This window comes from Gobio gobio, assembly GCF_949357685.1.
Source record: "Gobio gobio genome assembly, chromosome: 21".
NCBI classification, from domain to species: Eukaryota; Metazoa; Chordata; class Actinopteri; order Cypriniformes; family Gobionidae; genus Gobio; species Gobio gobio.
In genome coordinates, this window is record NC_137117.1 from 13,137,383 (window position 1) to 13,151,929 (window position 14,547).

At 38.6% G+C, this 14,547-nt stretch overlaps 1 protein-coding gene across 1 annotated transcript in view; it reads right to left on the minus strand.

The window, feature by feature from the left end:
- ghrhrl (growth hormone releasing hormone receptor, like) overlaps positions 1-14,547 on the minus strand; it is a gene marked incomplete at both ends in the record, with an annotated part of 35,670 nt that overhangs the window by 5,116 nt on the left and 16,007 nt on the right. The window contains 4 exons of the mRNA XM_079802018.1: positions 2,410-2,539; positions 13,952-14,043; positions 14,138-14,207; positions 14,487-14,547. Of these exons, the coding sequence (XP_079658144.1) occupies positions 2,410-2,539; positions 13,952-14,043; positions 14,138-14,207; positions 14,487-14,547 (353 nt within the window). The remainder of the gene's footprint in view (positions 1-2,409; positions 2,540-13,951; positions 14,044-14,137; positions 14,208-14,486) is intronic.

The window sequence follows — 14,547 nt, forward strand, 5'->3', positions numbered from 1 at the left end:
GATCCCTTGGGTAATTTTCTCTGCTCGTTGTACATCACGGCTCCGAGTCCGTGCTAACGCCGACTTGATGCTAGGTTGAGACTGAGAGGATGCACCGCCACCGACATTAACCAGGGACGGACGCACTTTGTTTAAGTGGTACATCATTTGAGTCGTGGCCGTGTTGTACTTATACACGGCATCGCAATGTTTGCAGTGAACTTAACCACACAGTCAAATGATTACATTCATTTAATTGCTTCAAGACTCACACTACGCAACCTGCATTAGATTTTAAAAAATGCATTAGATTAATCGATAACAAATTAACGTGATCGACGAAATTCTTAACGATCAATTATCGATCGTCGATTAATCATGCCCATCCCTAGATTAGATAATTGCATTAATGGGAAATTGAACAGGTGTTCCTAATAATCCTTTAGGTGAGTGTATATCCCACCCATTAACTGGTGCGGAGATGAAGAGATAATCAGTGTTATTAATACATAATGTGATGCCTGATTGGTGTATATACTCTATATATAGTAGAGAACCCTAAAAAAGATGTCTTAAGATACCAAACCTGTCACTGATAAAGCCGTAGGCTCTGAAAACCGCCTGCACAATTCAATCATTTTCACATTCGGGTGAGCTGACATGTCTGACTAGTCGAGACAAAGAGCAGTCTTACTTCAATGTTAGCCTTCAAAGAAAGTAATTAGCACTAAAAACTGCACATCACGGACATTATATTGACTTACTTAAACTTTTACAAGAAGTTAACAGCTTTCCTGTTATGTTTCTCAAACACCTGCATGGAATTAATCTGCAAAATTAGTTACCGGCCCTTCAGGAAACTCAATTAGTGTTCCGGCTAACTAAGTAATGTCTCTAAAACCCAAATGTCCATCTTCGGTCTCAACAGATCAATGGTGAGTATGAGGTCTGCTCTGAGGTTGTTTTGATCAGAGCTCATCGACTGTACCGAGGGGAGCATATCTAAAGACTGGAATACACCACATGACTTCTGAACAGATTTTAAAACACACTTGCCGACTTGTAAATGGTTACAGAGAAAAAAGTGGGTATCATACACTTTACTAACAGCTTGTGCCAGCACAAACCCCCTTTTGGCGATAAAAAACTGCAGTCTGGATTTACTAAAGAAACGCAGTGAAAAATTTGCGCTGAAAAGGTGTGGACAGAGTTATTTTTGTGGCTGACCTTATCGTGTAAGGTGATTTACTGAGGTTTGCACTTGTCAATTTACTGGTATTTGCGGCATTAATTACTGCCCAAAAAAGCTTGTCTTAAACCAGACACTAATTTGCGCTGCTCTTGGTAGATTGTGTTGGTTATTATGGAAATGATCCGGCTGCTTCTGTGTTCTTTAATTTGGGTGTCGTCAGTAGATCACATGCTGAACTTTCCACTCCCATCGGCGCTTTTATGGGATTGCGCTCTCACGCTATTATGCCCTGTTTAGTAAATCTGGCAGTATGTGTTTCTAAAATCAGCTCAAAATATCAAACATGTTTGATATAATGGTAACACTTGATTTTGATGGTCCCCTTTAGACATTCTGTTGACTATAAGTAATTTTGCAACATTTCAACTAAACTCACATTAGTAATAGAATGTTAGTAGATGGTCTGCTTAATATCCACTAACACTTTATTTTGATGGTCCTCCAACAGAAATTCAAATGACTATAAGCAAAGACTTTATATATAGGAAGACGTGCACTCCGATTACTTATGAATGGGAGAAAGTGCAACGGCCAATATGGTGACTAAGCCCCGCCTTCTAAATGAAAGAGCCAATCGGCGATCGCAGCTGCAGTTAGAAGCTACGGTTGCTATAGAAACAGACAGTGTTCTGAGACAGGCGTTTAGGATTGTGCATGCGCATTAGCTTTGTCCAGGCTGACAAATGAAGTTTTTTTTTGTCATGATTCGAGCATTTAGAAACAAAATTTTATGCAACAGTTCAAATATGAAATTTAACCGTAAGCTTGGCGAACAGTTTTGGAGAATTTGATGTTTCCCCAATCAAAGAGATAGGAGCTGCACTTGAATGCCAGAGATGCGTTTCAAAGATGGCCGCCATGTGAAATGACTTGTCTTAAAGGGACTTTGGATATAATCAGACCGGATAGAATCATAACAGTCTGAAGCTTAATAAAAAAAAACAGAGCCTGTGCTCATCATACTTTCTGTGAAATCTGTCAACTCTGACTGCCAAAAATCTGAAGACTGGCTCTGACTTTTGGCAACTATCGTTGACGCGTCCAGACTGAAATTGGGGTGAAAATCTGTGCAAAAATCAAGTAGTGTATTCCAGCCTGAGTATGTCTACGTTCAATAATTCCCACTCCTGCTGAGGTTTGGGTTTAAGCTGTGTTGTGCTGATAGTGAGCTGGATAACCTGGAAGGAGCCCAGACACAGCTCGATGCAAAGCCGCAGGCTCACGTTGAAGTAGTCTGGGAGAAAGCTGAAGACCATGTAATGAGTGCCGAAGAGAGGGATGAGGAGGAGGGTGGACTTGGTCAGTCGCCTGAGAGAAGGAGAGATAAAGGATGGAGAGGAGGAAGGGTAAGAGGTTATTAGGTAGAGATGGGTGCTTCTGCTGAGTGGATTTTATGGATTCAAACGAGTAAAAGCATAACATTGCATTACTTTAATCAACACTTTTAAAGGGATAGTTCATGCAAAAATGCAAATTATGACAACATTTACTCACAATGTCGTCCCTAACCTAACCTGTGAAAGCTCCAAAAAGGACCAGAAAGCATCCTAAAAGAAACATGAAATTAGTCTATATGACTTGTAGGCTATATGTTGAGACCGATTTGAGAGATTTGTGTGAAAGAAATCTAGCATGTCGTTTTAGGTCATGATGATATATTTGGTGGTGGTTGAGGAGATTCCCCCCTTCTTTATGTAAAGCGCTTTCAGTTCCCAGAAAAGCACTATATAAATGTAACAAATTATTATTATTATTATATGAGAGAAACGTTTTCGATATCAACGACACATGGATGGAGAATGAGGTGTGTCTGTAGCAATTCACTTTTATCGTCTTCTATGGTAAAAATAAAAAAAATATTTGGACCCACTTTATATTAGGTGGCCTTAACTGCTATGTACTAACATTTTAATTAATAATTTGATACAATGCACGTACATACATGTTTTAACATTGTACTTACATTTTAAAAAATACCTGCATGTAATTACGTCTGTAATTAATTTCAGTAGTTACATTTGTAATTACACTGTTGACACTTCCCTTACACCTAACCCTACCCTTAAACTTACCCAGACCCCCACACCTGTCCCTAACCCTACCCATATCCCAATACAATTTGAACTCAGTAAGTACATTGTACTTATTTTTTGATATAAGTACATAGTACTTAAGGCCACCTAATATAAAGTGGGGCCAAATATTTTATTGGGATGAACTATTCGTTTAACATTCACAGGTTTCTTCTGTATGCACATGTGAATATTCGTACGTGCATTTATAAATACTTTGAGTAATGTTCTAAGCTTTTATTGCTTGTATTGTTTTTAATTTGCGAGTTAGATAAAAACATCTGCCTAATGAATATGCATGAATGTAAACATATTTGCAATGATGATTATAATTGCTCTGATAATTTTACACAAATGTAAAATGTATTATTTACTTATAGAAGACCATCATTCTGAGCTTAAAGGGACAGTTCACTCAAAAATGTAGAAAACGAATAGCCCTGACCCATGAGACATAGACTCCACTAGACCCCTGAAGGTGTGCTGCGGTATCTTGCACAAAGTTGTTAGCAGCAGATCCTTTAAGTCCTGTAAATTGTGAGGTGTTCATGGATCGGACTTGTTTGTTCAGCACATCCCACAGATGCTCGATTGGATTGAGATCTGGGGAATTTGGAGGCCAAGTCAACACCTCAAACTCGTTGTTGTGCTCCTCAAACCATTCCTGAACCATTTTTGATTTGTGTCAGGGTGCATTATCTGCTGAAAGAGCCACAGCCACCAGGGAATACTGTTTCCATGAAATGGTGTACATGGTCTGCAACAATGCTTAGGTAGGTGGTACGTGTCAAAGTAACATCCACATGGATGGCAGGACCCAAGGTTTCCCAGCAGAACATTGCCCAAAGCATCACTGCCTCCACCGGCTTGCCTTCTTCCCATAGTGCATCCTGTGCCATGTGTTCCCCAGGTAAGCAACGCACACACACCCAGCCATCCACGTGATTCATCAGACCAGGCCACCATCTTCCATTGCTCCGTGGTCCAGTTCTGATGCTGACGTGTCCACTGTTGGTGCTTTCAGCGGTGGACAGGGGTCAGCATGGGCACCCTGACTGGTCTGTGGCTATGCCGCCCCCTACTCAACAAACTGCTCTGTGTATTCTGACACCTTTCTATCAAGATTTTTCAAGATTCAAGATTCAAGAGTTTTATTTGTCACATACACAGTTATATACACAATATACAACTGGCAGTGAAATGTAAACAGGTCCGCTCCATGGACAGTGCAAATAACAGTTACAAGAAATTAAATAGAAATAGAATAAAATTAGAATAAAAAGTATTAACATAAGTAGAATTATAAATAAATCAAGTAAAAGATAAAAATAGGAAATAAGATAAAAATAAAAATATAAAAAATATGTGGATATGATAAGTGAGATAAACTGTAGACTTAAAAATAAGTGGTTAACATAAAATATATAATATGTATATATAAAGAAGTATAATGTGCAAGGTTTATTACAGGTTGTTACGCAGTAACAATAGGGACGTAAAGTGCAGTGCAATTGCAGTATGTGGATGTTAATGTTGAAAGACTGTATGTTTATGCGTGTGCGGGGGTGAAGTGAGTCACGTGACTGAGTTCAGGAGTCTGATGGCCTGGGGGAAGAAACTCCTCCTGAGTCTTTCAGACTTTGCCATCAGGCTACGGAAGCGCTTACCAGATGGCAGCAGGGTGAAGTGAGAGTTTGCAGGGTGATTAATGTCTCTGATGATTTTAGTAGCTCTACCTCTGCAGCGTTTGGTGAAGATGTCCTGCAGAGACGGGAGAGCTGAGCCTGAGATGCGCTCGGATAAGCGCACCACTCTTTGCAGGGCTTTGCAGTCGTGACTGGTGCTGTTCCCGTACCACGCTGTGATGCACTGAGTCAGGACACTTTCTATCGCCCCTCGATAGAAAGTTTTCAGGATGGCTGGTGAAACCCTGAATTTCCTCAGCTGGCGCAGGTGGTACAGTCTTTGCCTGGCTTTTTTCACCTGTGTCTGGATGTGTGTAGTCCAGGTCAGATCCTCGGAGATGTTCACACCCAGGTATTTGAAGCTGCTCACTCTCTCTACCGGTGTCCCGCTGATCATGAGAGGGGAGTATGACCGATGCTGTCTCTTCCTGAAGTCCACAATCAGTTCTTTGGTCTTGTTAACATTCAGAGAGAGACAGTTGTCCTGGCACCATGATGTCAGTTGCTCCACTTCGTCCAAGTATGCCGTCTCATTGTTGTTGGAGATGAGACCCAGGACAACAGTATCATCAGCAAACTTGATGATCGAGGTGGAGCTGTGTGTGGACAAACAGTCATGGGTGTAGAGAGAGTAGAGCAGGGGACTCAGCACACAGCCCTGTGGAGCTCCAACACTCAGGGTGATGGAGGTGGAGGTGAACTGGCCTACTCTCACCGCCTGGGGTCTGCCAGTGAGGAAATCTTCAATCCAGAGGCAGAGAGAAGAATTCAGGCCTAGATCCAGGAGTTTGTGTGTTAGCTTAATGGGAACTATGGTGTTAAAGGCTGAGCTATAGTCAATAAATAGCAGCCTGACATAGTTCCCACTTTTGCTGTCGATGTGAGTGAGGCAGGAGTGAAGGACGTGAGAAATGGCATCTTCAGTCGATCTATTGGGACGATAGGCAAACTGAAGAGGGTCCAAAGTGTCAGGAATGGAGGAGCAAATGTTGTTTTTAATGAGTCTCTCAAAGACCTTCATGACTAAAGATGTGAGAGCCACTGGACGATAGTCATTTAGGCAAGAGGGTTTACTGATCTTAGGTACAGGGATGATGGAGGATCGTTTGAAGGAGGTGGGGACAACAGATGTAGCAAGGGACTCGTTGAATATGGATGTAAAGAGCCCTGAGCCCTGAGCCCTATCAGAACCAGCATTAACTTTTTGAGCAGTTTGAGCTCCAGTAGCTCGTCTGTTTGATCAGACAACACGGGCCAGCCTTCACTCCCCACGGTTCTCCACTGTTCCTTTCTTGGAGCACTTTTGATAGAGACTGACCACTGCAGACCAGGAACACCCCACAAGAGCTGCAGTTTTGGAGATGCTCTGACCCAGTCGTCTAGCCATCACAATTTGGCCCTTGTCAAACTCGCTCAAATCCTTACGCTTGCCCATTTTTCCTGCATCTAACACATCAACTTTGAGGACAAAATGTTCAATTGCTGCCGAATAATATATATACATGGGCTGCCAAGGCTCATTGATACTCGTGGGGAGCGAAGTCCTATATATATATATATATATATATATATATATATATATATATATATATATATATATATATATATATATATATATATATATATATATATATATATATATATATATATATATATATATATATATATATATATATATATATATATATATATATATATATATATATATATATATATATATATATATATATATATATATGTATGTATGTATGTATCGAGAAAAGTAGTCCATATAGCTTGTGCAATATATTAGAAGTTTTCTGAAGCAGCCATACAATAGCTTTGTGTGAAATTGAAACTTTATTCACTGGAATGTACTGCCATTTTTTTTTCGTAAGGGGTGAACTATTCCTTTAACTATAAATATAGATGAGGTCCCTCAGTGTTAAACATATTAAAATTTCACTCACGGATCAATGAACCCGTGGTGTTTTACTATGATAGCACCACTGCACACAGTGAAATTTGTTTTAATGCAAAACCGTAGAGTAATCTGGCAGAAACTTCAGATTCTTGAGAGCATATGCTGCCATTCACCGGAAATCTGCATATGCATGAGTATAAACTCAACAGCAGCCAACACTCATTTTGGCAAAAAAGAGAGTCTCTTCATGATAACAGCATTAACAGGATACATAATAGCCGAACAGATACACATTTCTCTCTCCAGATAATCTGTGCAGGTCAGTGCTCTTAAACATGAGCAGAAATGTACTGGAAATGATCCTGACACGTGGATGTAAAAACAGTAGAAATATGATTGTTGCTTGGCAACAGCCTACATTTTGGCCAATTAACTATATGACTTGGCAAAATAATGGTTTGTGATTATTGTTAATGTTTCAATTGATTACCATGGCATAATCATATACCAAGGTACTTCAAAGAAAACCATAGTACTACCGTTGTACATGCCCAAAACCACGGTACTACCATGGTTCCATATCCCAAAAGATGTACCATGGTATTGACATGTTTCTGTTTCATTTAATTGTTAATACTTACAAAAAACCTACCAAAAAGTACAGTATTTTGGACATTGTGAGCTAGGCCTACTTGATGGTACTTGCTTCTGTTTAAGCCGTCAGCCTGCATTATTTCAACTTATTTTTAAAATAATCGTGCTTAACTGCGAAATTCCTAGTAAAAAAACTACATTACACATGATGCTGTACAGAAAATTACACCAATCAGAGAGCCTATACTTAATATACGTTTATTGCAAAATATGCATACATATACAAACATTTGTTTATATATATATAATCATTTGTAAATGAGTAGTTTTAATTTTCTCCATAGTTTTTAATTTGATTATGCTGTTCGCAATGCTTCATGGGATTGTAGTTCTTACCCTTTTCAAATACTTTTTTGCTTCAAATCAAGGTTTGTGATGTGATTCACCTCGTAGCTGGTTGGCCTGGTTCATGGCTTATAACTCTTTAAATAAGGCTTTTTTTTTAAAAATCCCAATGGTAAAAATGAATGGAAAAGTGGGCGGCACAAATGTACTCTATTCCCCTGGGTTATACGGTTATGATACTATAATAACACATTATGGTAATGCCATGGTACTTTTTTTTGTGAACGCACCATACAGTCTTTCTACACACTGGCTTGAGAAAGCCAGACCAGAAAGTTTTAAGAAGTTTTAAATGCTTGAAGTTTTACGTTTGAAGTTTAAATGTTTTCAGAAAATCAGATAGATAGATAGATAGATAGATAGATAGATAGATAGATAGATAGATAGATAGATAGATAGATAGATAGATAGATAGATAGATAGATAGATAGATAGATAGATAGATAGATAGATAGATAGATAGATAGATAGATAGATAGATAGATAGATAGATAGATAGATAGATAGATAGATAGATAGATAGATAGATAGATAGATAGATAGATAGATACGGTAGATACGGTAGATACGGTAGATACGGTAGATAGATAGCATGAATTAAAATGTTGCTAGCAATTTAGCTCTTTGCTAGCATGAATTTATGTGTTGCTAGCAGGATTTAACATGTTGCTAGCATGTTTATCATGTTGCTAGCAGGTTTAACATTTTGCTAGTAGGTTTTAGCATGTTTAACATGAATTAACGTCCTGCTAGCATGTTTTTGCGTGTTGTAAGCATGACTTAACGTGTTGCTAGCACAATTTTTCGTGTTGTTAGCATGACTTAGCAGGTTGTTAGCACATTTTTACGTTTTGGTATCACATTTTAACATGAATTAACATGTTGTTGTTAGTAAGTTTTTACATGTTGCTAGCATGAATTAGTGTGTTGCTAGCACAAATTAACATGTTGCTGCCACAAATTAGTGTGTTGCTAGCACGATTTAGCGTGTTCCTAGTGTGTTGCTAGCACGTTTTAATGTGTTTCTAACATGTTTTACAATGAAGTAGCATGTTAACAGGTTAGCACGAATTAGTGTGTTGCCAGCACATAGTTAGCGTGTTGCTAGCATGTTTTAGTGTGTTGTAAGCATGACTTAGTGTGTTGCTAACACGTTTTAGCTTGATAGATATCAGATCAGTTTGAAAATATATAGAAACCCGAGTCAGAATATTCTGAAGGTCTCTAGGCCAAGTTTGTAGTAATAATAATAAGTGTAAATTGTAGGTCAGTAAATTGGCTTTCTCAAGCCAACTTAATAATATCAAAATAACTCTGCTTGTGGGTTATCTAATAAAATACCTAAAACAGCAAAAGCACTTTTATTCCCAGTGACTGTTCTCATGACTCTGCGGGGGGTTGAGAGTAGGCTACAGTAGAAACGCTAGAGGCTGAAAGAACAAAGGCACAGCACTTCAAAACTATCAGGGGATCCTATAACAGTGACGATGACGCGTCGAGCTCCATTCTAGGAACACAATTATATTTCCTGTTAGCATACGAGCTTTGCTTCAGCTTTGCATCTGTAGTGCTTATCCAATGATCTCAAAGCCGCTCCACGCATTATCAGCACATCCCTGGAGTTCATGTGTGTTTATGGGATTTAAAAGAGCAACTAATCTGGTTCATTTTTCACTATAGTAAGCAATACTCTAATAATGGAATGGAATTACTGGGCTAAAGTCAGTCACACCTCAACTTTCTTCCAAATAATTTCATTCATAAAGTTATAAATACAGGAATATACGGTAGTTTCTGCCGAAATGCTAATAATAATAGGTATAAACGATTATGTGATCAGTGATCACCAAGGTGAATTGGTTTAGTCTTGACTTCTGGTCTTGTGTGACAGTGTTGGGGCGGGAAATCTGTTGATTGTCAAGTGCCTAATAAATACAAATATGGAAAGAAAAAGGTCAAAGCCATCAGGTGCCCAATTTAGAAAAAAAAAGGAAGAAGAGGAGAAAAGAACAAAAGATAAAAGGTATGCAACTATGTTCTCTGTGTATGATTATTACGCTACCCATGCTATGAATGAAGGGCTATAACTCATTTGTTAGCCTTTTTGCTATGTTGCTTGCTATGCTTAAACAACAATAATTTGGTTTTAGCTCAACAAACACAAGATTTAATTTCACCATAATATTGTGGGGTTTTTTCAACAAAACGGTTACAAGTTCAGTTATTATTTATTTCCATCAGTTGGGTTAACGTTAGGCCCTTTAATTAGCCAACGGAATTTTCAAATCTGTAGGTAGATTCAAAGACAAACATTTGCCATTTGCTACAACTCTATTTCGTGACAAAGTATAGTTAAACAAGTCATAACTAAAAGTGTGCCATGCATAGAATTCCTGAGGGAGAATGGCTCCTCCCTGAAAGTTAGGCCGCATAATTTACACTGCAGGTGTTGATGGCCAATTCCAATGACTATACTGAATTTATTTTTTACCCTCTTAACTTACATCATCTTTAAAAAGTGACTTGTATCCGCATTTAAATCTGCATTTACACAACACTTGGCGAAATGAGGGGGGAAAAAGCATTATGATATCATGAAATCAATTTCAATAGCACATAGAGTTTAATTTATTAACATGAAATATATAGAAACTATTTTTAATGCAACAGTTTCATCCTCCTTGCATCAAAATAATCATAAACGGGACTGAAGAGCGCATCTGTGCAGGAGCCGCTGTCACATGACAACGACGGCGAGTACTCAGCAAAGTACATTTATTTTACACAAACGAGTGAGATTAATACTCTGCTAGAGATGTTTAATTTGTTATAGATGTATCTGTACCGCGATCTGATTCAAAAAGTCACTTTTTCAATTACGTACGACCATGGGTGTCACAAGGCCCCTTTTAGAGGGGCTTCAGTCCCCCTAAAAAATATGTGATTAACTTTTAAAACATATGAAACTGGCGGGAGGCTTTGGCTTCGTCCCAGTCTGCGTTATCATTGTGTTCTTCAATCCGCAGCGGCACCGAGCAGAGCGCACGTCAGAAGCAGAGTTCATCTGAGAGCCTCACTGGTCTGTCACCGCTCGTCAATGTCTAAATATTTGAGAAAACCAATCAAATGCTGCTGAGGGCGAATTTTAGCAGCGCATCTCAACACATTTCATATCTCCTTCAAGTCAGAAATGTTGAACGTTTTACAAAAATATTCAGGCAAATGAATAAACTTGTGTCTAATTTCGCCATTTTTAATTGAAAATAGGCCTATGTAATGTGATTCATAATGTTATTAACAAACAAAGAAATATTAACAAACTAATACTAACAAAGCTAGATTAGGCATAAGATTAATAATGAATGTGTACATTGTAAATTAATATAATTTCATAGCCTTCAGTAAATTAAAAAAGCTCAGCTTTTTTCAGCCTGTATTGGGCTTAAGATTAGTAATGAATGTGTGCATATTGTGAATTAATTTAATAAACTTAGTTACCTAGCTTCAAATTAACGTGTCTACGAAAATGATTAATAAAACATATAAATATCAGTTAACCATACGTTTACTACTTTCTTCACTGATGAAAATTTCTGCCCACTGACATGGTTTCCAAGCTGTTGTTAACTAATTTTTTGGCCTTCAGAACATCTTAAAATGCACATATGTAGATCACAGAAATAAACATTTTCAAGGGGGAGCATGCCCCCGAACCCTCCTTACTAACTTGGGATCTCGTGATTATAAACCTGCCTACAGTCCTGGGTGTGATAAGGGATGTACAATGTGGTCATGCAGAATAAGGCGTTAATATTTGCAACAATAAACAGCCGATATCCTAATATGCATGCTAATAAACTACTATTTTTTAGTTAATACTAGTGAGGCGCTCAAAGGAGGTCTTGCCCAGGGTGCAATTCAATGTAGAACCGCCACTGATTGGTTATATTGTTTATAAAGTGTGCTTGTTTTGCTATTTCATCATTGTGCGCTTTAATAAAAACCACCAACTGTTACATATATTAGAATTTTTAAATGAATAAGTAATTTTAATAAATGTATAATTAATACAATTAATTAATAAAATGTATTAAACTAAACTAAATAGAATAAATAATTCATAAAAAATAAAAGCCCATTCAAAATATCAATAAACACTGAAATAACACTGCTACATTATAATATTTAAGGAATATGTAAACATTAGTTCATGCATTATGAACTAAAATGAACAATATAACAGTATCTGTCAAAAGCTTGGGAATATTACACCTTTTTTACATGTTTTTGAAAGAAGTCTCTTCTGCGCACCAAGGCTGCATTCATTTGATCAGAAATGCAGTAAAATCAGTAATATTGCGAAATATTGCTACAAACTAAAAGAACGTTTTCTATGTGAATATATTTGAATATGTAAAAACTGCTCAGATCTTCGGCCTTGAAGTCAGCTTAAAGAAGACTGAAGTTCAGCATCAGCCCGCACCACAAAAAGAGTACCATCCACCAAGCATCTCCATCGAACAAACAGAACTGAAGGTTGGCCACCATTTCAGCTACTTGGGGTGCGTGATCTCGTCTGAACCCATGATCGACAAAGAAGTTGACAACAGGCTGGCCAAGGCAAGCAGTGCATTCAGCAGGTTATACACACGTGTCTGGAACAACAACAACCTCAAAAAAGACACGAAAGTCAGTGTATACAAAGCTGTTTTGCTGACCACTCTCCTGCACAGCGCTGAGTCCTGGGTCACGTACCGTCATCACCTGAGACCTTGAGCACCAGCGCTGCCTCTGTACAATCCTCAACATTGGAGTGACTTCGTCGCCAACACAGAAGTCCTCGAGTCAGCGGAGGTCATTAGCATCCATGGTCCTCAAGATACAACTCCGCTGGACAGGGCACGTCTCCAGGATGGAGAACCGGCGCCTACCAGAGATCGTGCTGTACGGGGAGTTGTCCTCTGGTTACCGCAACATTAGGGCACCACGAAAGCGGTACAAAGACTCCCTTAAGAAGTCCCTCACTGCTTGCTGCATTGATCACCATCAGTGGGCAACACAAGCAACTGATCCCGACTCCTGGAGATCATCACAGTCCATCAGGCCATGTCCCTCTTTGAAGATACCCGTAGGGCCACTATAGAGGATAAAAGGAAAAGAAGGAAAAACCGTGTCCCCATCCTGGACCAGACCTTGACCTGCAGCCACTGTGGCATGACCTGTCCCGCATAGGCCTCGTCAGCCACCAGCGTGCCTGTAGATGACGTGGATGTCCTTCCTAAATATTAATTTGTTCGTTCGTTCGTGAAGCCAAGCCATGATCATTAATATTCCTGTGATCAAAGCTGAATATTCAGCATAATTCCTCCAGTCTTCAGTGTCACATGATCCTTCAGAAATCATTCTAATATGATGATTTGATGACCAAGAAACATTTATGATCATTATCAATGAGTGGCGCGAAATATTAGGATGTATTAAATAGGAATCTTTTGTAACATTATAAATGTCTTTACTTTTGATCTTTTGTCTTTACTTTGACTTTTGATTTTGATTACAAATGTCCCTTTTGATCAATTGAATGCATCCTTGATTAATAAAAGTACATTGATTTCTGCCTTTTTTTATCTTACTACAAATGTTTTGAGTTTCCACAAAAATGTTATGCATCACTGATAATAATAATACATTTTTCTTAGTCATCAGCATATTAGAATGATTTCTGAAGGATCATGTGACACTGAAGACTGGAGTAATGATGCTGAAAATTCAGCTTTGATCACAGGAATACATTACATTTTTAAAATATATTAAGATAAAAAACATGCTAAATGGTTTTAGTTCATAATACCTAATGCATTGCGGTATAGAGCCTAGTAAATTGTTAGGGTTATTGTAAAGCTCTTACCGCTATCAATCCCACAATCCCCCACGCAAACCTGCCGCTTATCTCCCACAGAGAAGGAATTGAAAACACCCACTCATCTCCACACATGCCGCTAGTGTCCCTTCAGATGTCCCGGCTCATGGGTTTGTGTTTTGTGTTACAGCTGGCGTGTACCTGTACTGAGCCGAATTGTTGAACTGGATCAAGCGAGGGTTCAGTTTCTGCACCAGAATCCTGATAATGTTCATGAAGAGAAGGAAGTTCACCTTATTGGGACATGAAAAAAAACCAGACATGAAAATAACTGTGTGTGAGTCCATTCATTCATCCATCCATCCATGTCCTCATGCGCTATCTTACCCCTATGGATACTACAATGGGACCCTTGATGATCCACCAATAAGGAGAATCTTCATTTATGTCCCAGCACCTAAAAAATAAAAACACACCCAGGTTCCTAGAGAGACAACTTCAACGTCTTAACCATGTAAGATGCAATAAAGCAGCAAATGATAAAAGCCATTGCTTTATAATAAGTGAATCATTCATTCCAGAAGAGTGTTTCACAGGTGGCAATCTGGGACTAGCGGCTGATCGAAAACTTCAAAGGCGATGAGATTGAGTCTTGTAGTGTGTGTTTGGCATTAGGGGCTTGTTTAAAAACCTCACGAGAAGCACTACTTAAGGTAGAGAGAAAATGTGCAATTACTCTGTGTCCTCAAAATACACTCTGGAGCCGATCCAGAGGACGATGCAGACCAACGGAACAC